This window comes from Scomber japonicus, chromosome 9, assembly GCF_027409825.1.
Source record: "Scomber japonicus isolate fScoJap1 chromosome 9, fScoJap1.pri, whole genome shotgun sequence".
Taxonomy (NCBI): Eukaryota; Metazoa; Chordata; class Actinopteri; order Scombriformes; family Scombridae; genus Scomber; species Scomber japonicus.
The window spans coordinates 7,586,429-7,614,292 of record NC_070586.1 but is presented as its reverse complement, the minus strand read 5'-3'; the positions used below and the strand labels follow the sequence as shown (position 1 = coordinate 7,614,292).

General features: G+C 39.1%; 1 protein-coding gene across 1 annotated transcript; it reads right to left on the bottom strand.

The window, feature by feature from the left end:
- Positions 1 to 271: 271 nt before the first annotated feature.
- Positions 272 to 25,425, bottom strand: fgf5 (fibroblast growth factor 5). The gene is made up of 3 exons (XM_053325460.1): positions 25,197 to 25,425; positions 18,533 to 18,636; positions 272 to 685 (listed from the first exon to the last, which is right to left on the bottom strand). Exons 1-3 carry the CDS (start codon positions 25,423 to 25,425, stop codon positions 272 to 274), a joined length of 747 nt encoding a protein of 248 aa, XP_053181435.1.
- Positions 25,426 to 27,864: the final 2,439 nt, after the last annotated feature.

Below are 27,864 nucleotides of genomic sequence, written 5' to 3'. Positions count from 1 at the left end.
TGACATCATTAAAACAGAAAAAGAGAGTATCATCAATTCAAGAAGAGAGGAAGAGACAACATTTAACCATGATCATAGCTCCATAGATGAGTCCGACAGCCCTTTGAGGTTTCTCACAAAAGTCATAGATACCCGGAATGCTTCGAAGGTGATAAATGACCCGACTCTTTTTTTTTTTAGACGGGTCTGTTACTTATATATATATCCAACGTCTCTGAACCCCGCCCACCGTATCCACCCCACATAGATGTAGATCCAAACTCCATCTCATCTATCCAAACCGGTACTTGGGCCAGTACTTGACTTGCGAGCGTCTCGGCGTCGTTCCCGCATTAACGTTAGCTTTCACCACGGAAGGTTTGGGAGGCGGAGCCAACGGTTGAGGTTGCGGTTGCCGTGGAGGTTGAGGTGGAGGTTGAGGGGTTTTCCGCCTCTCTTTACTCCTGTCTGTGATGGTGAAGCCACGCTCGCCTTTATCGTGCAGGTTGACTCTAGGTAGGAAGTGAGTGGAGACGTGCTGGGATTTGACCCGCGGGCTCGAGCCCATCTTAGCTTTCCCTCGCTTGTTGAGGGCCACGAACCAGTCGCGACCGGTCCTGTGGTTCCTGTGGATGACGGAGGCGTAGGTGTTGTAGCTGTTCTCCTGGAAACGCTCCCTGAACTTACAGTCGTCTGTAAACAACTCCTAGAAAAAGAGAAGGAAGGAAGGAAAGTGTTACTACTTGTTCTTCTCATTTTAATTGGGTTAAAATAATCAATTAATATGACATCACTTTTAAAACCTGGGCAAGTGCACGGGGGTCCTGTCGTCCTCCCGGGTCAAATTGACCCCATCTCTCTTTTGACTGTTCCTTCTTTCCTTCCTTCCTTCCCTCTTTCTTTACTTTTCCTTTGTTCTTCCCCTCCTCCCCTCTTTGTTTGCTCCCTTCTCCTTCCATACTTCTTTCCTCACTTCCTTCCTTCCTTCCTTCCTTCTCTCCTTAATTCCTTCCTCTTTTCGTCCTTACCCCTTCCTTCCTTCCTTACCCCTTTCCTTCCTTCCTTCCTCCTTTCCTCCCTTCCTTCTCTCCTTAATTCCTTCCTCTTTTCGGCCTTCCTCCTTTCCTTCCTTCGTTCCTCCTTTCCTCCCTCCCTTCCTTCTCTCCTTCCTTGCTCCCTCCCTCCTTCCTCCTTTTGTTCCTCCTTTCCTTCTCTCCTTAATTCCTTCCTCTTTTCGTCCTTACTCCCTTACTTCCATCCTTCCTTCCTTCCTTCCTTCTTTCCTCCTTTCCTTACTCCTTTCCTCCCTCCCTCCTTACCCCTTTCCTTCCTCCTTTCCTCCCTCCATCCCTCCTTACTCCTTTCCTTCCTTCCTTCTCTCTTTACTTCCTTCCTCCTGTCCTTCCTTGAGGAGGGTTAAGCAAAAATGGGGCTCTCAATGTTGGACTCCACACTTTGCTCGACCCTTTCTCTTGATTTTGATAACTACGGTCGCTTTCCGAAACCTAATATGGAGTTACGAGGTCTCCACCTAACAGCTTATCCACTTGGAAGAAAATAAAAATTTATTGTTTCCAATAAAATAAAATCTTTCTCGCTGCCTGCAGAAAATATGCTGCATCCTAAAGGACTCATCCCAAACCCACGCATCAGCTATTTAAACGTCGGCCCTCCGGCAAACATTACAGGCCAATAAAAGCAATCACTACAAGAGTAGAGATCAGTTTTTATCCCAAAGCCATCGTCACACTGAACGCTGACACTCTGATGTCACTCACACACACACACACACACACACACACACACACACACACACACACACACACACACACAAGCGCTCATTTCAGTCTTAACCTTCTTTAAAGCACATATTAGTGAATGTGAACTGATGATATGATAAATCTTTCTTTTTATGTATATATCTTGACTTCTGTTTTAGGCAGTGTATTAAATTCTGTTGTGTATTATATAGCTTAAACAGGAAACGTGCTCCAGGAGATACATACTTATATATTTTTTAAAACCTTAATAGGAGCAATGTATCCTGGGTGAGATACAATTCATAAAATCCAATTATCCAATTATTTTTTTAATTATTTGTGGAAATGTTTACTGAGGTGCAAATGAGATACATAGTAACATCACAATAAATAAAAATTAAATAAATACAAAAATCTATTATCTATAATCTTATTTTCCACTCCTGCCTGTTTAACCTTTGTGTCGTCCTACCAGGTCAAATTTACCCTGTCTGTTTTGGCTGTTCCTTCTTTCCTCCCTTCCTCCCTTCCGTCTGTCCTTCCTCCTTCCTTCTCTCTTTCTTTCCTCCCTTCTTTCTTTCTTTCCTTCCTTCCTTCCTTCCTCTGTCCTTCTTTCCTTCCTCCCTTCCTCTTTTTCTTTCTCCCTCCCTTCCTCCTTCCTTCCTTCTTTCCGCTGTCCTTCCTTCCTTCATTTCCTTCCTCCCTTCCTTTTTTCCTTCCTCCCTTCCTTCTGTCCTTTCCTCCCTTCCTTCCTCCCTCCTTTCCTTCCTTCCTTCCTTCCTTCCTTCCTTCCATCCTTCATTCCTCCCTCCTTTCCTTCCTCCTTTCCTTCTTTCTTCCTCCCTTCCTTCCTTGACTCGTGGACAAGAGGAGGGTTAAGGGAAATAGTGATCCTGATTCTTGAATCGTGTTAAGTGATGATTGTGGTTAGGTTGTATCACATTAATGTTAGGGTATGGGGAAAATGATCAACTAGCGGGAAATGGACAGCAGCTCCACTAGTAACCACAAACCCATCAGGGCAACCAAAAGGGAAAAAAACCCAAAAGGTTTGAACATAAAATGAATTATGTGGGAGTTTTGGGGCTTCAGCTGCCTCTGCAGTGCCTATTGGCCCGTGGTGGTATTAATCCAGCGTTGCCCTTGGTTCTGATTTGTACGCTTTGCATGCTACCAATGCGGACATCAGCTAGCAGCTAGCAGCTAACCAGAGAGTGAATCAAAATCCGACTTGGACTACTGTAGCAATGGTATGTACAGTATGTAATCTTCTTGATATTTGGGCATGTACTTCCTGTATTTATGTTCTTACTAATCCACTGATTCAGACCCCAGCAAATGAACTGTAGGTATGAAAACATGTGGATCTCAGCATTGCCAACACATGGAAAGTCTGTTTGCATGCTACCATGTAACCTAACCCCGTGTTTCTCTTGTTAGCTGCTGCTTAGATAATTGGCATCAAGTCAGGGAAAGAAAAAGTAATGGCCCCTATTCCTTTACAAGGAAGCTCTCATCAACAAGCATCTGGAACCTGACCTCTGCCAGATTCTCCCCACTGATGCAATTTTTATTTCCTCGTTAATACCGACCTGACACAAGTGCACACTCATACTCTCGCACACATTCATTGCCGCTGTGAGAAGCTTTACGTGATGTTATAGTAGGTGTCCTTACACGCTGAATCACTGAGGCTTCACTGTGACTTTTGTTCCTCTTTAAACCTGCAGTAACACATTATTTTGTCCACTAGTTTTTTGGCAGAAGTCAGCCTATCATCACCTTTTAAGTTGAAATGTTGATGTTTATTTCTACATTTAGCTGTTACGGAGCAACATTATCATTCATTTGGAGTCGTGTTTTTGTCCACCTGGTGAATGTAAGTCCAATATTCACTCTCTTTTAGCTTTGTTTTTGCTTTCTACCAACTCCTGGTAGAAATATGGCTCCACTATGTTCAACTGGGCCTGTTTGCTGTTTGGTGCTGAGCAGGTAGACTATGCTGGGTTTTTAGAGCCTTTGCCTTTCCCTGCTGCAGCCAAAAACACCACCATAAGAGCGGTAAGAGTGAACCAAAACAGTAAAGTTGCAGCCAGACAGCCAAAAAACTTGGTGAAACTCACTATTGGCGCATTATATACAGTTCTAGCACGACTCAACTCGCTACGGTTCCAGGAACGACTTTTTTCATTACAAAAAAGCTACCTACTCAACGTGGGCGGGGTTGTCATAGCAACGGCTCCGTGATACAGCCACGACTTTGTTTTATAGCGACACAAACACATAAACAATGGAGGACATGGAGGCGATGGTGTACTTGCTGCTGTATGTGGCTTTCTGTCACACACAAAACAACTAAATTGAGCCGTATGGTTGTAACGCTGTTGCCGGTATTTAAAAATGGCGGGTTTGATTCTTGTGTGGAACGGCTCAAGAGTCTTCCAGCGACAACTCTTCTGACCAATCAGCGGCCGGCAGTCTGTTAATGTCACATTTAGTATCGGCTCGGCTCGCTTGGAACCTCAGCAGAGCAGGTACTAAAAAAGTACCAGGTACCAGGTACTATCCCTAGTGGAAACACAAAAAAACCCCGAGTCGAAAGTTGAAAGTGAGCTACAGATTTGCTGATCATTTTCTGTAGGTTCATCACAACGAGTGACATCTCTGATATTACACAGTCATCATTTCATACATTGTAATAATGAGAATGAAATAAGAACAGAAGGAGAGGCTGATATTAGACCTGCTCTGTTCTCCTGATCTATAAAGCTGAAGTAGAAAACATCATTTTAAAAGAATCTTGAATTTCTAACAACACAGAACACAGAGCTGAATCTTATATTTAATACCGTCATTACAGCAGCATTCAGAGAGAGGGAAACGTGTAATGCTCGCTCATCTCAACCTGTAATTGCTTCCTTCGCTGCCTCTTTGTAGTTGGCAGGACAGAATAATATCATCTGATACTGGGTTAGCTCTTGTAGAAATTGAGATATCTCCAGACTGAACTTTCACGTTGGGGTCAGGTTTCAAAATCATCTAAATGACTTTTCTTATCCAAGTGATGCTCTGACTGAAAGTATCTCAGCATCTGCTTTGAACTGGCCCAAAAACTCATTATGGCAAACTTATTAAATCCATCAAGAACTTCAAGATCAAGACACACTCTCTACATTTCACCTAATTGGGCCTCAGTTACTGTAAGTAAATTATAACAGTTTATTGAACATATGTGACGTTAAATAGACGTATTTGGCATTTCAGAGGTTTTATTTATCATATATGTGTTGCCATTAAAATGATTCAGCATATTTGATGTTTCTATTTCCAGGTTCATAACGTTATGTTACCTGATTTGGGTTAAACAATGTCGACAGTTTTCCCATTAATCTTTGTCCAGCGCTGCCAAAAATATCCCTGACAGGAGATGATATCGACTCGGCTCGGCCTTCTCATTTGTGGATGCGATGCTAATCATGCAGTAAGTATGTCCTCGAGGAGTTTTGTTAAAATTAAACAAAAGATTTTAAGATGCTTCTGCTTCATGTCAGTATTTCCATTTTCCAATACTTACTTCATCACATACTTCTGCTCTGCTACCTTAAACTAACTGTAAGCTTTAGATGATCTTATAGAGCACTTTGTTATAGTTTACACCTTCCTGTCGTCCTCCCGGGTCAAATTGACCCCGTCTGTTTTGACTGTTCCTTCTTTCCTCCCTTCCTTCCTTCTCTCTTTCTTTCCTTCCTCCATCCCCCTTTCTTCCTTCCTTCTGGCCTTCCTTCCATCCTTCCTTCCTCCCTTTCTTCCTTCCCTATCTCCCTCCTTTCCTTCCTTCCCTCTTCCCTTCCTCACTTCCCTCCCTCCCTCCATTCCTTCCCTCTTCCCTTCCTCACTTCCCTCCCTCCCTCCTTCCTTCTTCCTCCTTTCCTTCCTTCTTCCTTTCCTTCCTCCCTTTCTTGATTCCTCCCCCCTCCCTCTTTTCCTTCCTTCTTCCTCTCTTCCAACCTCCCCTCTTTCTTTGCTCCCTCCTCCTTCCATACTTCTTTCCTCACTTCCTTGCTTCCTTCCTTACTCCTTTCCTTCCTTCCTTCTTTCCTTCCTTTCTCATTTCCTTCCTCCCTTCCTTCTCTCCTTTCCTTCCTTCCTTCCTTCCTTCACTCCTCCCTCTTCCTCCTTTCCTTCCTCCCTTCCTCCCTTCCATCCTTCCTTCCTCCCTTCCTTCCTTGACTCGAGGACGACAGGAGGGTTAAACAAATAGTATATGAAGTAGTAGTGGCGGCCTCCACTTTGACCTGCTAGAATATGAACATACTGCTTATATATTAATGCATTAATTACAATACTCTAAAAGATCTGAGTACTTCCTCCACCGCTGCTGGTCTAATATGACTGTCACAGTTTGACAAATAGACCTAACACCTGAAATACAGCCAAAAGCATTACAGGTGAAACTCACACCAATTTTTACATTTGAGAGCTGTAAAATGTATTTTACCTGGACTTTTCTCAATGTGGCTCACAGTATACAAAAATGAAAGTAAAATGCATATTTTTTTAGTAGTATTCAAACATGTTGTTATATTCATCATATTCACTAAAATGTTAACCTGGATCATAAAATAGTGATTGTGAATGTCTTTTAATCAAACATGTATTAATGACTAATGGTGAATTTATGAATGTGAATTAGTGAAGAGACGAATTATGAGTCAGAATATGAACAGTATGTAAAGAGTTAAAACAAACTGCAACAATATTAGAATTTAAATACTTGATTGATCAACTCAAAGTTTCGGGACTTTACATTATTACACCCTTGCTTACACTCATATGTTTACATTTGACAGCTGTAAAAACACCATATTACACATTTCTTTGGACTAATGTGACCTATAGTATACAACATTTTAAGTAAAATGCATCTTTTTTTGTGTTTTTGTGCAGCTGACACACATTTTTATATATAACAAATGTCTAAATTTGACCTGTGGACCATAAAATAGTGATTGTGAATGTCTATTAATCAAATAATGGTGAATTTATGAATGTGAATTAGTATAGAGGCTTATTATGAGTCAGAATATGAACAGTATGTGAGGGTTAAAACAAAGACAATATTATAATTTAAATACTTGATTGATCAATACTAAACTAAATATCATGTATAAAACAGTTTCGGGACTTTGCACCACTACAGCCTTACTTACACTCATATGCTGCTACACCATATCTCTTGTCAGGACCTGGCATATTCATTGAATGTTCCCCGTTTCGTGCCTAAAAATATCTAGGGTGGGAAACTCTGACATGTACCCAGGGATGCCTGCTTTCATGCTTTCATGCTGCAGTATGACTTCCTTGTATAACCCTCCTGCCTTTCTGAAATAAAACAAACTGTTCTGCTTTGCTGAGGAGTGCAGCATAGCAGAAAATGATGCCATTACAGCGTTTGGTAAACATGCCAGTCACAAGAGAGCGGTGCCGCGGCCGCAGACGAACATTTAAAGTTATTCAAAGTGACCGACAGTTCCTTTTGGCTGTTGTCTTAAAAAGGATGATTAGAAAATTGTACAGAGCTCCAGAGTCAATGCTATGGGTGGATTGCAATGATTTAACAGAACGCTACATTTAGGCAACATACCAGCTCTGGTACCAGTCAGGGAATTACACATTTGGAAACAAATCCACTGGAGCATGAATGAATGTACTTACACACACACAGACACACAGACACACAGAGAGGCATGTATGCACACACACAAGCACAGGCATGCATACCAGGAAGAAGCTCTGGCCCCTGCAGTGTTTCATAGGATTTAATGGTTGCGGCCAGATTCCAGAGATCTTATTGTTAAAATCATAATGCTTGTACAGCTGTTTAACCTGGCTCTTTCTTGCCCTGCTGGATTGGTCACACTCTTTTAAAAAGGACCTTTCCCATGATCCTCGGGGGTATGGAGGGCAGAGGTGGAAAGTTACTGATGACTTGCTTTTACTTTTCCTCTACCCAAGTCATATTTCTTCTCAAATGTGCCCTTACTGATTAGTCAACACTTAAAAAGTCTACTATTAAAAGCATATTTAGTGCTGTACTGATGGAATAAAAACATTTCCAGACAAAGAAAATATGACATTTAATCCTGATGCCAGTCTGTTTTTATATTCACTCAGGTAGCTCTTTCCAAGGAAACCAAATATAATAAAACCAGACTAAAAAAGAACAGCCATGCTAACAGCTGCATGAGTCTTACAGACACAGAAATGCTTTGAACTGAATACTGATGTATGTTCATGTTCGTGTACTGTAACAGTCGAAGGTTTGGACACACTTTCTTGTTCATGGAAATAGGAATGTGTGTGTTCAAGCTTCTCAGAATGAAAATACTAGCATGCTGATGTTTTAAATCCAGGTTTTAGTTTGTCTTTCTCTCTTTTCTATTTTTCTGCACTTTTGTTTTTACCCATCAGAGACTGTACAGACCCCCCCATACCTTCAAATCACCCCTAAAAACATACCTTTTTAAACTGGCTTTTAACCTGTAAACTCTTCTTTTATCCTCTTTCCATTTTATGTCTTTTTTAACCTTCTACATTGTTGATTCTTTCCATTTTATGTCTTTTTTAACCTCTTACATTGTTGATTCTTTCCATTTTATGTCTTTTTTAACCTTCTATATTGTTGACTCTTTCCATTTTATGTCTTTTTTAACCTTCTATATTGTTGATTCTTTTCATTTTATGTCTTTTTTAACCCTCTACATTGTTGATTCTTTCCATTTTATGTCTTTTTTAACCTTCTACATTGTTGATTCTTTTCATTTTATGTCTTTTTAACCTTCTATATTGTTGATTCTTTCCATTTTATGTCTTTTTTAACCTTCTATATTGTTGATTCTTTTCATTTTATGTCTTTTTTAACCTTCCACATTGTTGATTCTTTCCATTTTATGTCTTTTTTAACCTTCTATATTGTTGATTCTTTCCATTTTATGTCTTTTTTAACCCTCTACATTGTTGATTCTTTTCATTTTATGTCTTTTTTAACCTTCTACATTGTTGATTCTTTCCATTTTATGTCTTTTTTAACCCTCTACATTGTTGATTCTTTCCATTTTATGTCTTTTTTAACCCTCTATATTGTTGATTCTTTCCATTTTATGTCTTTTTTAACCTTCTACATGGTTGATTCTTTTCATTTTATGTCTTTTTTAACCCTCTACATTGTTGATTCTTTTCATTGTATGTCTTTTTTAACCTCCTACATTGTTGATTCTTTCCATTTTATGTCTTTTTTAACCTTCTATATTGTTGATTCTTTCCATTTTATGTCTTTTTTAACCTTCTACATTGTTGATTCTTTCAATTTTATGTCTTTTTTAACCTTCTATATTGTTGATTCTTTCCATTTTATGTCTTTTTTAACCTTCCACATTGTTGATTCTTTCCATTTTATGTCTTTTTTAACCTTCCACATTGTTGATTCTTTTCATTTTATGTCTTTTTTTGACCTTCTACATTGTTGATTCTTTCCATTTTATGTCTTTTTTAACCTCCTACATTGTTGATTCTTTCCATTTTATGTCTTTTTTAACCTCCTACATTGTTGATTCTTTCCATTTTATGTCTTTTTTAACCTTCTATATTGTTGATTCTTTCCATTTTATGTCTTTTTTAACCTTCTATATTGTTGATTCTTTCCATTTTATGTCTTTTTTAACCTCCTACATTGTTGATTCATTTCATTTTATGTCTTTTTTAACCTTATACATTGTTGATTCTTTCCATTTTATGTCTTTTTTAACCTTCTATATTGTTGATTCTTTCCATTTTATGTCTTTTTTAACCTTCTATATTGTTGATTCTTTCCATTTTATGTCTTTTTTAACCTTCTACATTGTTGATTCTTTCCATTTTATGTCTTTTTTAACCTTCTACATTGTTGATTCTTTCCATTTTATGTCTTTTTTAACCTTCTATATTGTTGATTCTTTTCATTTTATGTCTTTTTTTAACCTTCTACATTGTTGATTCTTTCCATTTTATGTCTTTTTTAACCTTCTACATTGTCGATTCTTTCCATTTTGTCTTTTTTAACCTTCTACATTGTTGATTCTTTTCATTTTATGTCTTTTTTAACCTTCTACATTGTTGATTCTTTTCATTTTATGTCTTTTTTAACCTTCTATATTGTTGATTCTTTCCATTTTATGTCTTTTTTAACCCTCTACATTGTTGATTCTTTTCATTTTATGTCTTTTTTAACCTTCTACATTGTTGATTCTTTCCATTTTATGTCTTTTTTAACCTTCTACATTGTTGATTCTTTCCATTTTATGTCTTTTTTAACCTCTTACATAGTTGCTTCTTTTCATTTTATGTCTTTTTTAACCTTCTATATTGTTGATTCTTTCATTTTATGTCTTTTTTAACCTTCCATATTGTTGATTCTTTCCATTTTATGTCTTTTTTAACCTTCTATATTGTTGATTCTTTCCATTTTATGTCTTTTTTAACCTTCCACATTGTTGATTCTTTCCATTTTATGTCTTTTTTAACCTTCTACATTGTTGATTCTTTCCATTTTATGTCTTTTTTAACCTTCTACATTGTTGATTCTTTTCATTTTATGTCTTTTTTAACCTTCCACATTGTTGATTCTTTCCATTTTATGTCTTTTTTAACCTCTTACATTGTTGATTCTTTTCATTTTATGTCTTTTTTAACCTTCTACATTGTTGATTCTTTCCATTTTATGTCTTTTTTAACCTTCTACATTGTTGATTCTTTTCATTTTATGTCTTTTTTAACCTTCCACATTGTTGATTCTTTCCATTTTATGTCTTTTTTAACCTCTTACATTGTTGATTCTTTTCATTTTATGTCTTTTTTAACCTTCTACATTGTTGATTCTTTCCATTTTATGTCTTTTTTAACCTTCTACATTGTTGATTCTTTTCATTTTATGTCTTTTTTAACCTTCCACATTGTTGATTCTTTCCATTTTATGTCTTTTTTAACCTCTTACATTGTTGATTCTTTTCATTTTATGTCTTTTTTAACCTTCTACATTGTTGATTCTTTCCATTTTATGTCTTTTTTAACCTTCTATATTGTTGATTCTTTCCATTTTATGTCTTTTTTAACCTTCCACATTGTTTGTTCTTTTCATTTTATGTCTTTTTTAACCTTCTACATTGTTGATTCTTTTCATTTTATGTCTTTTTTTGACCTCCTACATTATTTACTCCACTTTGTTCTATATTTTTTTTTCTGTCCTTTGTAAAGCGCCTTTGAGCACTTGTAAAAGCGCGTTAAATAAAATGTATTATTATTATTATTATTATTATTATGATTATTATGTCTATTAAAATTGGGTTCTTTTTTTTTAATTGTATGTTTTTATGCTTCAAACTCTTACTATTAAATGTTCGTTTTTATATAAAGCACATTGAGTTGGGTATGAAATGCTCTATATAAATAAAGCTGCCTTGCCTTAGTTTAGCATCTTAGCATGTTAGCTATCATTAGCACTGAACACAAACTGCGGACAGGGCTGATGATGAGAGGTATTGCAGGTATTTGGTCATAAAGAAAAGTTTTTGACGAATTTGATTTTTTGACTCTTTCTATTTTTCTGCACTTTGTTTTATGTCTATTATAATTGGGTTATTTATTTATTTAAATTGTATGTAATTGTTCATGTTTCCATTTTTTTTACTATAATTAGGTTTTAAAATTGTATGTAAAGTGACTGGGGAAAACCTCATTATCATTACTTATTATAATTAGGATGCATTGTCTGGTAACTTATGAATATCTGTGCTGGTCTATCTAGTAGATGATGAGATATTTAACTGCATATCTCAAGAGGAAACTTTGACCTACTGGTGGCATCAGAGAGGGTTAGATAGTTGCAAAAGACTTAAAGACTTAATTAACCCTTAAACTGGCAACGTGCACCAGGAGATACAGACTCTTTAAGGAGCATGATTGGTTAAGGTGGTTGTTTAATTGTATGTGAGCCTTTAATTGGTAGAATTTAACTTTGATAGAAATGATAAAAAAAATCAGTTTAGAAACTAGTATGTGTATTAATGAGCAGAATGTATCACTTTTATATGTTAAATAATACATTTAAGTGTTTTTACCATTATCACCATTTTATACCTTAATAAGGGCAACACATCCTGGTGGAGATACAACTCATACAATCCAAAATATATTAAAAATATGAGTGGAAATGTTTTACTTTAGGTGCAAATGACATAACTAGTGACATCAAATTAGGATTTTTTACATCTAATTTTCCACTCCTGCCTGTTTAAGGGTTAAAAAACATGACTGGAATGAAAAACATGAGTTAATTAATATTGTGTTTCTAATAAAATACTTACTCTATATCAGCTTTTTTTTTTTGGGGGGTGGAATATGTTGTAATTTCAGATCTCATTCATGTACTCTCTCTCTCTCTCTCTCTCTCTCTCTCTCTCTCTCTCTCTCTCTCTCTCTCTCTCTCTCTCTCTCTCTCTCTCTCTCTCTCTCTCTCTCTCTCTCTCTCTCTCTCTCTCTCTCTCTCTCTCTCTCTCTCTCTCTCTCTCTCTCTCTCTCCTGCCTGATCACTCACTGTTTGCTCTACAAACACAGATGACCCTTTCACCTCCTCCAAAGATTATGTTTGTGATGGCTTGCTGAGTTCGGGGTCACACACAGCCTAACGTGCATCTGTCTCCTCGCTCATTATTCAGCCAATAAATTGCCTCTGTGAAAACATCTAAATATTAAATATGACAGACGATGCAACAAGATAAGGCTCGGGGGTTGTTACCTGACACCACGGCATGAGGCCCGAGTCTAGTCTGTGGCCCCCCAGGTTTACATCTAACCCCAAACCATCAAAGCGGGTTAAACAGCACAGTGCAGCTGGAGCCACAGATTGGAGTTTTACTTATACAAATATTTCTCAGAGGCCGAGCTGCTGAAGAAATAAGGTCCAAATGCAACAGTTGGAGCTTTATGAATCAGCGCTTGATTTAACTGTTATCAGCCTGTTGAATAAGCTGATAACATAATATATGAGCTAGTAGGAGCCTAAAGGTTTTACTAGGTTTACTAGGAGGCTGTTATCTTGTTATTCAGTATTGCAGCAGTATAAAATGGACAGTGAAAGAAGAAGAGAGTCAATAAAAAAAAAGAATAAAGAACAATAAAAAAAAGAAAGAAAAGAAGCTGACTTTTCCTTAACCTTCCTGTCGTCCTCCCGGGTCAAATTGACCCCGTCTGTTTTAACTGTTCCTTCCTTCTTTCCTCCCTCCCTCCCTCCTACTCTCTTTCCTTCCTTCCTTCCTTCTCTCTTTCCTCCTTCCTTCTTTTCTTCCTTCATCCTCCTTTCTTCCTTCCTTCTGTCCTTCCTTCCTACTTCCCTCCTTCTTTCCTTCCTCCCTTCCTTCTATCCTCTGTCCTTCTTTACTTCCTTTCTTCCTTCCTCTTTTCCTTTCTCCATCCCTCCCTCCTACCTTCCTTCTTTCCTCCCTTCTTTCCTCCATCCTTCCTTCCCTCCCTATTTTCCTTCCTTCCTTCCTTCTTTCCTCCATCCTTCCTTCCCTTCCTTTCCTTTCCTTCCTCCCTTCCTTCCCTCCTTCCTTCCTCCCTCCCTTCCTTTCTTGACTCGAGGACAACAGGAGGGTTAAATTCTCTGTTGGCTGTTATCCTATTATTCAGTATTACAGCAGTATAAAATGGACAGTGAAAGAAGAAGAGAGTCAATAAAAAAAGAATAAAGAACAATAGTAGTGAAAAATATGATAAGTAATCGTAACATTATGTACAAAAATCAGGTTTCTGTCTGCGAAAAAAAAAAAAAAAAGAAGAAGAAGCTGACTTTTCCTTAATCTTCCCGTCGTCCTCCCGGGTCAAATTGACCCCGTCTGTTTTAACTGTTCCTTCCTTCTTTCCTCCCTCCCTCCTCCTCTCTTTCTTTCCTTCCTTCTTTTCTTCCTTCATCCTCCTTTCTTCCTTCCTTCCTTCTGTCCTTCCTTCCTACTTACCTCCTTCTTTCCTTCCTTCCTTCTCTCTTTCCTCCTTCCTTCTTTTCTTCCTTCCTTCTGTCCTTCCTTCCTCCTTACCTCCTTCTTTCCTTCCTTCCTTCTCTCTTTCCTCCTTCCTTCTTTTCTTCCTTCGTCCTCCTTTCTTTCTTAATTCCTTCTGTCCTTCCTTCCTCCTTACCTCCTTCTTTCCTTCCTTCCTTCTCTCTCTCCTCCCTTCCTTCTTTTCTTCCTTCGTCCTCCTTCCTTTCTTCCTTCCTTCTGTCCTTCCTTCCTCCTTCCCTCCTTCTTTCCTTCCTCCCTTCCTTCTATCCTCTGTCCTTCTTTACTTCCTTTCTTCCTTCCTCTTTTCCTTTCTCCATCCCTCCCTCCTAACTTCCTTCTTTCCTCCATCTTTCCTTCCCTTTCCTCTCCTCCGTCCTTCCTTTCCTTCCTTCCTCCCTTCTATCCATCCTTCCTTTCCTTCCTTCCTCCCTTCCATCCATCCTTCCATCCTCCTTCCCTCCCTATTTTCCTTCCTTCCTTCCTCCTTTCCTCCACCATTCCTTCCTTTCCTTTCCTTTCTCCCTTCCTTCCCTCCTTTCCTTCCATCCTCCCTTCCTTTCTTGACTCGAGGACAACAGGAGGGTTAAATTCTCTGTTGGCTGTTATCTTATTATTCAGTATTACAGCAGTATAAAATGGACAGTGAAAGAAGAAGAGAGTCAATAAAAAAGAATAAAGAACAATAAACAATAAGTATAAATGCAATAAAAAGCAATAGTAGTAAAAAATATAATAAATAATCGTAACATTATGTATAAAAATCAGGTTTCTGTCTGAAAAAAAGAAAAAAAGAAGCTGACTTTTCCTTAAATCCTCAAAGAAAAATGCAATATTTCAACATGATTTCATTATTAAAACTGTTGAGTGATGATAATGCCCATTCAATAGGCTGATATCAGTCAAATCGGGGGCTTCTTCTCTAGATTTAACCGTCGCAGTTGCATCTTTCAGCCTGCAGAGTGTCTTACTCCAACAAATGAACTTTAAATTTGCTGTATATATCGAAAACACAATTTATCATTAGGAATTAGTTTTCAAGGAAAGAAGCTACTTCCTATTGGGACACATTATATTCTGATGTCTATTTCATCTGTAAAAGAGGAAACTTTGGCCTGATGGTGATGCTACAAAGGAAAGCATCATCATTCATCTACAGGGGACGGTGCATATTAAAAAATACATTTCATCATTTCATGGAAATCTGGTTATTAGTTTTGAGATTCTTTGCCATGGACTAAAGTGCTTATTAAAGGGGAAAGTTCAGGCAGTAACCAAAATCATTAGGAAAAGGAAATGTTTTATCTGAAGACCAAGACCAATGTTGTCAATCCACATTTACTCCATCTTTTATTTAACCCATTTGAGCCGGGAAAGCAGTACCACATTTCTACCATTAAAACCGGGAAAGCGGATTTAGCATCTTAGCATGTTATCTATCTAGTTTAGCATCTTAGCATGTTATCAATCTAGTTTAGCATCTTAGCATGTTATCTATCTAGTTTAGCATCTTAGCATGTTATCTATCTAGTTTAGCATCTTAGCATGCTATCAATCTAGTTTAGCATCTTAGCATGTTATCAATCTAGTTTAGCATCTTAGCATGTTATCTATCTCGTTTAGCATCTTAGCATGTTATCTATCTAGTTTAGCATCTTAGCATGTTATCTATCTAGTTTAGCATCTTAGCATGTTATCTATCTAGTTTAGCATCTTAGCATGCTATCAATCTAGTTTAGCATCTTAGCATGTTATCTATCTAGTTTAGCATCTTAGCATGTTATCTATCTAGTTTAGCATCTTAGCATGTTATCGATCTCGTTTAGCATCTTAGCATGCTATCAATCTAGTTTAGCATCTTAGCATGTTATCTATCTAGTTTAGCATCTTAGCATGCTATCTATCTCATTTAGCATCTTAGCATGTTATCTATCTAGTTTAGCACCTTAGCATGTTATCTATCTAGTTTAGCATCTTAGCATGTTATCTATCTCGTTTAGCATCTTAGCATGTTATCTATCATTTGCTAATTAACACTAAACACAAACTGCGGACAGGGCTGATGGGAATATCTTTAGTTTTGCAGGTATTTGGTCATAAAGCAAACTGAAGATGGCAGTAAATGAAAAGTCAAGGGGTCACCAAAGTTATTAAAATATATCCCATATGGGACACAAATACATCATTTTTTAGTATTTGTAGTTTTTTCCACCTATTTTCGGTCTCGTCAGAGTGTCGCAATGAGTTTGTTGAATGTTTTAAAAACTTTATTGAAGGTTTGGACAAATAAACTCAACTTTTCATGAAAGCCATGACAGGTATGCGCCGTCAAATACTTTTCAAATTTCATTTCTATCTGCTACAGAGCCTGAGAAATCAATTATTTAGCAGGCGTTGACACTTCTGTTGAATTTCCAGAAAAACTTCAGGTTTTAGGGGGTTATTTTAAAATCGATCATTTTTTCCAGGCATTATTTGTGAGATTCCTTTCAGTGGACTAAAGTGCTCATATAAGGGGAAAATGAAAGCAGTAACTAATAGGAATTATTTTATCTGGGGATCAGGAACAATACTGTTAACCCAGATTTACTGTATCTTTTATTTAAATCTTAACACAACTGTGCAATATAAGTGTTTCTATGATGTGAACACTCATAACTCATTAACACAGGAATCATCGTTAACTCAACTCTTCTTTACGCTCCACCTTCTGACCTTTTACTCAACCAGTGAGACTTTTTTTCTGCCTCCAGAGCAGCTCGGCCACATTTCGACAGTTTGGAACAGGAGATGGGGGCAGATGAGACTGAACTGCAGACACGTTTGAACCACAAGAACGAAAGTCCCACTGAGTCAGACCATGGCTATGCATGACAAACTTCCAGCGGAACAAAAATGATCAGGTCTTTATTTTGTGGCATTACCCCCGCCGAGCTTCTTTCTCGGCTCATGTTTAAATCTTTTTTGGGATGTGCTTCGACCCGGAGAAAGTCTGCAATTTTCTTATATAAGCTGGAATGACAACTGAATATACATCTGCTGGTGGAGAGCTCGCAGTCACATTAGTACGTTTCTAACAAGCAGTGGCTATAAATGCACTTTGATGGAAGACGCCACATCACTCCCCCCCCGTTGACAGGGTTTCGTGAAACAATACTAGGAGCTGAGGGGGCATAAATCGCCGTCTCTCAGCAGGAGCTCCACCGGCAGCTCGCAGCCTCACAGACGCTCCGACTCTCTGATTGTTGCTTGCCTGGCTGATTGTTTACCCAACATATTGATTTTCACTTTGTGGCTCACTCTTCTGTATATTATCAGCCTTCCCAGACAGGACTTAGTCTGCTCTTCCCATTAACACATGCTAATAGGGAGCCGCTTCTATCTCTACGCTTGCCAAGGCTCCCACAGATGACTTGTCAGTGGGGCTGGCTGCTGGCTGGCTGGCCGGCCCGCTGACGGCAGCGAGGCCAAGCTGCTGTGAGCAGATTTGGGCTTACTGTGTGTTTGGGGGGATTTGAAAGTCTTCGAAACTGTGGCTAAAGATTACAGCAGTATGCCATGACATGCCGATGTCAGATTTAGGGATTTTGTCATGCAGCACAGATGCAAAGCTGTTCAAACTAATAAATAAAACAAATATAGCCACACTGGGCAAGGTTTTAATGGTGGAAATGCACTTGTTTCACGAGTCCAAATTGAGTTGGGCTGCAGCAGAAGAGCAGAAGAGAATCATATCAGGACTAAATGAGAAGCATATTCACAGATTTTGGACCAATTTGATTCAGGCAGTTGGTATGAACCCTGTTTGGAAGTCTGCTCAGAACAAGTAAATGATTGCTAATCCAATAATCTAACCATGAAAAGAAGTTGAAAGCTCAGAAAAGCTAGAAGATGAAACAAGACACTCACTCCTGAACAGAGCAAGTGTGCAGTCATGTATAAAGTGAACTGACAAACCATCCATGAACACCTTCAATACATCAAACAACACTACAAAACAAACCTACAGGAAATTATCACCCAACTCAGCACCGTTAGCCTCTTCTTCATAATGTTGATTTATTTAACAGAAAAGTGACTTCATAGTTCATCAACCTCATTTCCAGCAGCTACAAACAAGCACTGATAAACCCACTGTACACTACCTAGACTAGCAGACTACATTGCAACTAGCAGCTCAAGAACCCGGTGTTTTTCTCAAGAGTTGGTGGAGACCAAACCAGAGCTAAAAGGAAAGTGAATATTGGACTTAAGTGGGATGATAAAGGTGGTTGTTGCTCCCGTTAGCCAAGTTCATAAAGTGAAAATATGTCAGAATATGTGACCATCAGTGCTCAAATAGCCCCCCAAAAAAATCATAATGAATGCAACTTTATCACAAATAACTAATTTGATGAAACCTGTGCATTGACATCCAATTAGAGACAAGCATCAACATCAATTTCACTATGACAGTGTAAACATTGGCAAGGTGCCGAGGGTTGTTATTTATAAACCCAAACCCATCAGAGCTAATTTAACACTTTAAGAAACACACACAGATTAACACTCGTCACATGCAAAAGGGAGTCCACTCAAGATCACATGAAGCAGCGCTGCACAGTTTGCTGTATGGATGTGTGTTCAGAGTGAATTTAAGAGTGCATGTGGACATACAGAAGCAGTTTGTGGAGCTGCAGGAGAAGCATGCGCATGTGGGATACTTACGGTGGCGTGTAGCCGTCCTCTTTTATTCATGGCCAGGAATCTGTTACTGTAGACCCCTTTGATGCCGATGACCCCCTGAGAAACCGCAAAGAGCTCCAGGACACCTGGGAGGACAAACAACACGCTCTGTTGATTGATGGCTGACAGCATGTATTTTTACTCCCACTGTCATTTTTCTGTAGCTCGTCGTCGCTCCTCCAGAGGTGACGTGACCTGCTGTCTGCTGTCACGTCACCTCTGTTATCCAACTCAGCTGCAACTTTTTACACTGTTTTATATTTATTAATATGTTTCCTTTTTTAGATAAGCAATTGAATTAACCCTCCTGTTGTCCTCGAGTCAAGCAAGCAAGGAAGGGAGGGAGGGAGGGAGGAAGGAAGGAAGGAAAGGAAGGAAGGAGGGAGGGAGAAAGGAAAAGAGGAAGGGAGGAAGGAAGGAAGTGAGGAAAGAAAGAGAGAAGGAGTGAGGGAGGAAGGAAAGACAGATGGAAGGAAGGGAGGAAAGGCAGGAAAGAGGGAGGAAGGAAATGAAAGGAAAGAAGGAGGGGGAAAGGAAATGAAGGAAGGAGGGAGGGAGAAAGGAAAAGAGGAAGAAAGGAAGGAGGAAGGAAGGACAGATGGAAGGCAGGGAGGAAGGAAAGAGAGAATGAGTGAGGGAGGGAGGAAGGACAGATGGAAGGAAGGAAGGAAGGAAGGAAGGAAGGAAGGAAGGGAGGAAGGAAAGAAAGAGAGAAGGAGGGAGGGAGGAAAGAAGGAAAGAAAGAAAGAGAGAAGGAGTGAGGAAGGAAGGAAGGACAGATGGAAGGAAGAAAGGAAGGAAGGGAGGAAGGAAAGAAAGAGAGAAGGAAGAAAGGAAGGAAGGGAGGAAGGAAAGAAAGAGAGAAGGAGGGAGGGAGGAAAGAAGGAAGGAAAGAAAGAGAGAAGCAGGGAGGGAGGAAAGAAGGAAGTGAGGAAAGAAAAAGAGAAGGAGTGAGGGAGGAAGGAAGGACAGATGGAAGGAAGAAAGGAAGGAAGGGAGGAAGGAAAGAAAGAGAGAAGGAGTGAGGGAGGAAGGAAGGACAGATGGAAGGAAGGAAGGAAGGAAGGAAGGAAGGAAGGAATGAAGGAAGGGAGGAAAGAAGGAATAGTCAAAACAGAAGGGGTCAATTTGTCCCGGGAGGACGACACAAAGGTTAATCAATGAGCAAATAAAATCAACCTCTACTGGCAACCAGAGGGAATTTCAACAATTAGAGATGTTGATCAAATTAAGGAAAGACCCAAAAATAAATAATTACACACAGAACTAATAATAACTCTGCTTCTGCATTTCTTTTTGTAGCTTCTTGGCTGAAATGATAAGTCGTATAGCTTCACCATCTGCTGTTAAGAATCTCAGCGTGGCGGCTTCCTACTGTGTCGACTTTCTATTTGATCACAGTTTTTAATCACTCGTATCACTGTCACGCTAAAATGAAGCTGAGTGTAATTATGCTGCCGATCTTCTACCAAGGTAAAGCAGCTGCAATCCAGAGGGAAAGGAAGGATGAAAAGAGGAAGGGAGGAAAGGAGAGAAGGAAGGGAGGAAGGGAAGGGAAGGAAGGAGGAAGGAAGGAAGGAAAGGAGTAAGGAAGGAAGCAAGGAAGGATGGAGGAGGGAGCAAAGAAAGAGGAGAGGAAGGGAAGAACGAAGGAAAAATTAAAGAATGAGGGAGGAAGGAAGGAAACAAGGAAGGAAGGAAGGAAGGACGAAAAGAGGAAGGAATTAAGGAGAGAAGGAAGGGAGGAAGGGGAGGAGGAAGGAAGGAAGGAAGGGAATGAGTAAGAAGGGAGGGAGGGAGGAAAAGAGGGACTTACTTACTCATTTCCTTCCTTCCTTCCTTCCTTCCTTCCTCCCTTCCTTCCTCCATCTTTCTTTCCTTCCTTCCTTCCTTCCTTCCTCATTTCCTTCCTTCCTTCCTTCCCCCCTCCCTATTCCTTTCCTTTCCTTCCTTCCTTCTTTCCTTCCTTCCTTCCTTCCTTCCTCCTTTCCTTCCTTGACATGAGGACAACAGGAGGGTTAAACATTGTGTCTCTTACTTTGAAGTGGTCCTGGTTGTATTTCCTGTCTACTAAAACATGCTTTTTCCTAAGATGCATGTGTGCATAACTCTAAAATGTTATATATGTGGAATTAACCTTAAAATTAAATTTAACCCTAAACTCAAATATAAAAGTATCCATAAAACCACTGTGGGTTCATTTCAGAAACTCAAGCATAAGCTCGGCCCGTTAAACAAATAATTAAATATAATAAACCCAGTATTGAGCAATAAAATAAACAGAGGAAATGTATACAGGAAGTAAAGCTCCATCCATCCATCCAGACATTTATGGCCGCTCATGTTTCCTGCTTACAATACTTTCATATGTTCAATAATCCCAAAACTGCAATAAGAGAACATTTCAAGTTTAACTGGAAGGAGAGAAGGAAGGGAGGAAGGAAATGAGAAAGGAAGGAAGGAAGGAAGGAAATGAGAAAGGAAGGGAGGAATGAAATGAGAAAGGAAGGGAGGAATGAAATGAGAAAGGAAGGAAGGAAGGAAATGAGAAAGGAAGGGAGGAATGAAATGAGAAAGGAAGGAAGGAAGGAAATGAGAAAGGAAGGAAGGAAGGAAATGAGAAAGGAAGGGAGGAAGGAAATGAGAAAGGAAGGGAGGAATGAAATGAGAAAGGAAGGAAGGAAGGAAATGAGAAAGGAAGGAAGGAAGGAAATGAGAAAGGAAGGAAGGAAGGAAATGAGAAAGGAAGGGAGGAAGGAAATGAGAAAGGAAGGAAGGAAGGAAATGAGAAAGGAAGAAACTCAAGCATAGTTAGGCCCGTTAAACAAATAATTAAATATAATAAACCCAGTATTGAGCAATAAAATAAACAGAGGAAATGTATACAGGAAGTAAAGCTCCATCCATCCATCCAGACATTTATGGCGGCTCAAGTTTCCTGCTTACAATACTTTCATATGTTCAATAATCCCAAAACTGCAATAAGAGAACATTTCAAGTTTAACTGGCTGTATTTATGAAGCTCTGATCAGATATCACTCACCATTCATAAAATACTGATATTCACACAATATTCTTAAACCCGGCAAATCAATGCGACTACTCATGTGCACCAGTTGTTGAAAAGTGTTTTTACGACCTGAGATCTTCTTCCTATAGCAGTTATTTGACATCTAACTTGTATCTAAAGCACTCGGATGGTAAAAGAATCTTCATATTACAAAATCTAAGACATCCAGTCTGTCGGTCTGGTCGTCTCCGGTCGTCTCCGGCGCTGTCATGCAGGAGCCGAAGCCACATGGCTGTCGCCTTGAAATCCATGTAACCTGACAACTCTTCTGAAGGCGAGCATGAAATGGAGGCACAAGTGCACTTTCACGGTGAGCTTTCGTCAGCAGATGAGCGATGAGGGATCTGATAGTGCAGCAAAAACCAGTAAAAATTTGATTTATGACTTTTAGTCTTCTGGGATAGATGACACATAAGAAACGTCTGAATGCAGGATGGTAATGATGTCATGTTAGTATTTGAAATAGAGAAAAAGTTGAAGCCAAAACTCCAGATATTAGACTTTAGCTTGCTTTCTTGTGTTGTTGTGCTGAATAACTTCATAAAATCTCAGTATTTGAAGCACGTTCTAATTTTTAAGTAAAGACATCAAGTAAAATCTTAATGTTAGTCATAAAAACATCAAATCTGATGTATTGGAATTGATTTTGCCTTCATTTTCCAACCTCTTCTTGTTCAGTATTTGAAGCACTAAAGTTTTGTTACTTTCTTATTAAGACATTTTCAAACTGAGAAAAATCATTTCCAGTTGTAACATATTAATTTAAGACATTGCCACCTCTGAATGCAGGATGGTAATGATGTCACTTTGGTATTTAAAATATAGAAAAAGATGTGGAAGTCAAAACTCCAGATATTGGACTTTAGCTTGCTTTCTTGTGTTGTTGTGCTGAATAACTTGAAGCACTAAAGTTTTGTTACTTATCTTATCAAAGTAAGGAGGGAGGATGGAAGGGAGGGAGGAAGGAAGGAAAGAAAGACAGAGGAAAAAAGGGAGGAAGGAAAGAAGGAAGGGAGGAAGGGAGGAAAGAAGGAACAATCAAAACAGACGGGGTCAATTTGACCCGGGAAGTAAAGACATCAAATAAAATCTTAATATTAGTCATAAAAACCTCGAATCTGTTATATTTGGATTTGATGAAATGAAGCAGAAATGATGTTGCCCTAATTTTCCAATCTCTTCCAATCTTGTTCAGTATTTGAAGCACTAAAGTTTTGTTACTTTCTTATAACCCTTAACCCGTAACCAGGCAACGTACACCAGGAGATACAGACTCTTTAACACCCTGTTAGGACAATGATTGAACTAGACTGGTAGAGCTGAAGCTTGTGGTGGATCTATACTTTATAAACTAGTATGAGTTATATTAATCAGCAGGGACATCAAGAATGTATCACTTCTCTTTATCAAATAAAACATTTAATAGTTTTTACCATTATGAGCATTTTTTATACCTTAATTAATAGGGACAATGTATCTTGGAGGAGATGCAACTAATTAAAAACCCAAAATTCCCATAACTATTATCAATAGTTAAAAAATGTGTTTATTTAAATGTTTAACTTTGGTGTACATGAGATAACTTGGATTTTATTCTTAATTTCCATTCCTGCCTGTTTAGGGGTTAAGACAGAAGTGATGTATTAGTAGAAATGATCTTGAACCCATTTTTAATCTCTTGTTAAGAAGAAGAACTTTCTACTAGAGCTAGACAAATAAATCAGCTGATTAACTGAAGCCATTACATTGGTATATATCCAATCACAGATACATTTTATTATCAGCTGTTAAGATAAATTATGAAAAACTGCAACACAGAAATATTTGATATATTTGAGGTCATTTAGAAACGTGTGTCTCCAAGTTTGTCCGTCAGAGAGAGCTGACAAGTTATGTTAGTCATAAAAACCTCTGATGATCTGATGGATTTGGATTTGATGAAATGAAGTATAAAATGATTTCCCCCTAATTTTCCAATCTCTTCTTGTTCAGTATTTGAAGCACTAAAGTTGTGTTACTTTCTTAATAAGACATTTTCAAACTGAGAAAAATCATTTCCTGTTGTAACATCATGTCAAATCTTGATATTAGTCATCTGAGTAATTTAAGACATTGCCACTTGTATAAAAAACCTCAGAACTGATTCTACTGAGTATTAGTAGAAATGATCTTGCCCCATTTTAATCTCTTGTTAAGAAGAAGACTCCCCAACTTTCTACTAGAGCTAGACAAATAAATCAGCTGATAAACTGAAGCCATTACATTTGTCTTTATCCAATTATACATTTTATTATCAGCTGTTAAGTTATATTTGAGGTCATTTAGAAACATGTGTCTCCTAGTTTGTCCATCAGAGAGAGCTGACATGTTTATTTTTCAGCTGCAAAATGTTTACTTAATAAGTCGGTCACATTTTTAACAACTGACTTTAAAGTTTAAAAAAATGAATATCATCTTTTTTTTTTTTAAACAGTCAAATATCAACATTGTTATCAGACTTTAAAAGTATTTGGCTGTGTGTTCATGCTTACATGATCCTGGAGGAGTCAATAGTACTGATGTCAACCATCTGCACTGCAAAATAAGATCATTCCTGCTGTCATATATTTATTAACCCTCCTGTCGTCCTCCCGGGTCAAATTGACCCCGTCTGTTTCTACTGTTCCTTCTTTCCTTCCTTCCTTCCTTCTGTCTGTCCTTCCTCCCTACCTCCTTCTCTCTTTCTTTCCTCTGTCTTTCCTTCCTCTTTTCCTTTCTCCCTCCTGCCCTCCTTTCCTTCCTCCCTTTCCTTTCCTCCCTTCCTTCCTTCTCTCCTTCCTTCCTTCCTTCCTTTCTCCCTCCTTTCCTTACTTCTTCCTCCATTCCTTCCTTCCTCCCTCCCTCCTTTCCTTACTTCTTCCTCCATTCTTTCCTTCCTTCCTTCCTTCCTCCCTCTCTCCTTTCCTTCCTCCTTCATCCCTCCCTTCCTTGACTAGAGGACAACAGGAGGCTTAAATCAATTTAGACTAGATTCATATAAGAAAAAACGAATTTTAAGAGTTTTAAGGCATTTTTTTTCTTTTTAGTTTTAAGGCCAATTATTAGATCCACTAACAGACAGTAATGACTCCTCTCTGTAGTAGTGGAAGTTGTTTTAAGAGGTAGATATTTTTTGCAGTGTTTGGAGTAGAGTTGTTGTGATGACAATCGTGCTGATTGGCAATCCAACACATCCTGGTGTCTGACTGCTGCACCTGTTACTTCCACAAATAGTGTACCTGCCAACATCTCTGAGCGACACAAACAAGCCTCGTCAACCAGATGGCCGCTGCTCAGATATTTCACAGGGTCAGCCAGCCTAAGTTTAGGTGCGCGCTCCTTACACTCTTCCTGTGTAAATGATTATTGTTATTACTTCCTGGGATGTCATTTTTAAATAGATGCGAGATGCAAACAGAAGGGAATCAAATTGGATAAATCCAGAGTGCGCATTCTCAGCGGGACGCACCGGATCCATTCCGCGCGTAACGATGTTTGTAATTTATTTAGTAGTCATGCTGCTCCATTATACCGTGAAACCGTGAGTGAATGACTTACTCAGCTGGTTGGGTTCATGGCTGCCGTTGACTCTGCCATCGGGATGAATCTGGAGATGGAAACCGATGCCAACCCTACAGTAGAGCCTGCAAGTCCTGCGTCCCGAACTGATCCCCTCCTCTAGAAGTTGGCGCTCCAAAGAGACGTGCTGTGCTCCGGCTGCGGCGGCGGCGGCGGCGGCGAGAATCAAGTGAGCAAAGGTCAGAAGAAGGTAAAGAGGAACATTCATTCTTCCACAAAGGAGACACTCGCTAGGCCACTTCTAGCATTTTGGTGTCGCTCCTGAGGTTTGGGCACCAGAAACCGTGCGTACACACGTGTGGAGTCCCTGCACGCAGCGCTCCTGGACATTACCCCGGCTGCAGTAGCTGGAGCTGTTCTGCTGGCACGGGGATATTTATAACGCCAATGATCTCACTACTCGATGCATGCCTGAGCTCTAAAGGACGCTCTTTCATCCAGATTTTGTCGCTGAGATGCCACTCCTGCTCAGCACCGATCCACAGCAGCGGGGCGTGAAGGAAACACGACTGACACCGCACATTTTCCAAGGAATCGTCCGCGCCAGGACGCACTAAGCGTGGCATTTTACGCACAGAAAAACATCGTATTAACACATCGAGGATGCCATTAAATCATGCAGGGGATAGTAGTGAAAGTGACTCTTCTGATAATGCTGATTTCTGTATAAGAACAGTTCAATAAATGAATGGAGGGAGGGCGATGGGGGGGGGGGGGGGGGGCTCAGCCAGCAGAGATCCTCAGGTGGCGCAGCGGAGTTTAAGCTCACCGGACACTCAGACAGCCGTATTTATAGGCTTTAGTCCACCTTATCATCTGATACGTCCGCGTGCTTATAGGAGAAACGTCTGTCAAGCTGCCTAATGTATTCTGAGCTGTGCACAACAGCAGGGAGGGTAGATAATGATCAGATTGCGGATTAATGCGAAAATCTAAGAAGGATTATATCATTCACACAGTTATTCTCTTTTTTCTTATCATTTCTGTCATAAAACTGCACCTCAGGCTTCCTGGTGAGTTAACATAGACCCTAAAATCCTCTAAATAACTGTTAGGATGGCAGTTGTTTTGCAGTGACAGTCATGTGACCTGCCAAAGTGTCCTTGAGCAAGACAGTGAAGGCACTATAATTAGAAGTTCACCTATATCACTAAATAGTAACATAAAGATGTCATGTAAAGGCAGATCTTTTCTCCTGGTTCATGTTATTCAGTAGTTTCATATTAACACAAACTAGAAGGTGTTCAACCCTTATATACTGTTCACGGTTCAATTTGACCTATTTTTTACATTTGAGAGCTGTAAAAACACCCAATACACATTTCTTCTAAGTGGACTTTCCCTAATGTGACCCTGAATATACAATAAATGGAAATAAAACACCATTTTAGTTCATTTTTGTGCAGCTGATATCCACATTTGACCTGTATGTATTACAAAATTTAAAAAAAAACACCATTCAAACATCATCATAGTCTATAAAATGTTCTCCTGGAGCATAAAATAGTGATTTTAAAGGCATTTTTCCTCCATAAATAAACAGAATACACTCTTCATTAAGGATTAACCCTCCTGTTGTCCTCGAGTCAAGGGAGGGAGGGAGGGAGGGAGGGAGGGAGGAAAGGAAAGAAGGAAGGAAGGACAGAGGAAAGAAAGAGAGGAGAGACTGAGGAAGGAGGGAAAGAAGGAGGGAAGGAGGGAAGCAACGGGTGGAGGAAGTACAGACGAAAGGAAGGAAGGGAGGAAGGAAAGAAGACGGGGTCAATTTGACCCGGGAGGACGACATGAGGGTTAATTAAACATTTATTAACGACTGATGGGGGATTTTATGAATGTGACTTAATGTAGAGACTAATTATAAGTCAGAATATGAATAATAAGGGATACTAAATAAATTAAATAAAAAGGTATTCAGCTACAAATCTCCTCCTCCTCCAGCAGGTGGATGGAGTAAAATATCATCCCAGATATCCAACAGAAACTTTATTTTATACTCTTGTTGGTAAGTTTCAAGTTTCCCCGAGCAGCGGAGGGAAAAATGAACTAGAGAACTTTTTGAGTTTCTTTTTTTTTTCTTCTTCGTTTGGCAGCTTTCCAAAGTCCAATCCTCTCCTTTGAGCCTTTGAGCAAGATGAATGAGGCAAACTGCTCAAGAATGAAAACAAGCAAACAAACACATAAACATATTATGTCATTCTGACAATATAAACACTGCTGTACATAGAAACCATAACTCATGGGATGGTTGAACAGCATTTGAACCCCCCTTTCCCCTCCCCTCCTCCCCCCCTTCCTCAACTGGGGGGACTTTTGTAACTTTTTTTTTTTAATGCCCAGTTTACACAGTAATTTGGCCGATGTGTGGAGCTGGGAATGGGTTTGTCTTTCTCTCTAAAGCTCTTTTTTTTAATCATTTTTCACACAGCTATTGACATATTTCATCTAAAGAATGAATCTGAGGAGGAAACATGATGTCTGAAAACGTGTCATTATCCCACTTTTAAACATTTATTCTCACCATCTCACCACTTTCCTATAACTACAGGTTTTGAGTGTGACACATTAAACTGAGCACTGCCAGTAAAACCTTGTTGAACACCCTGAATTTGACTTTTAATGTCAGGAGTAAAGGAATAATACGTAAATT

Coding starts and splice junctions, on each gene's coding strand:
- fgf5 (XM_053325460.1), bottom strand. CDS start 25,425: ATGAATGTTCCTCTTTACCTTCTTCTGACCTTTGCTCACTTGATTCTC. Junction 18,637..25,196: donor CCATGAACCCAACCAGCTGA/GTAAGTCATTCA, acceptor TTGTCCTCCCAG/GTGTCCTGGAGCTCTTTGCG. Junction 686..18,532: donor GAGGACGGCTACACGCCACC/GTAAGTATCCCA, acceptor CTCTTTTTCTAG/GAGTTGTTTACAGACGACTG.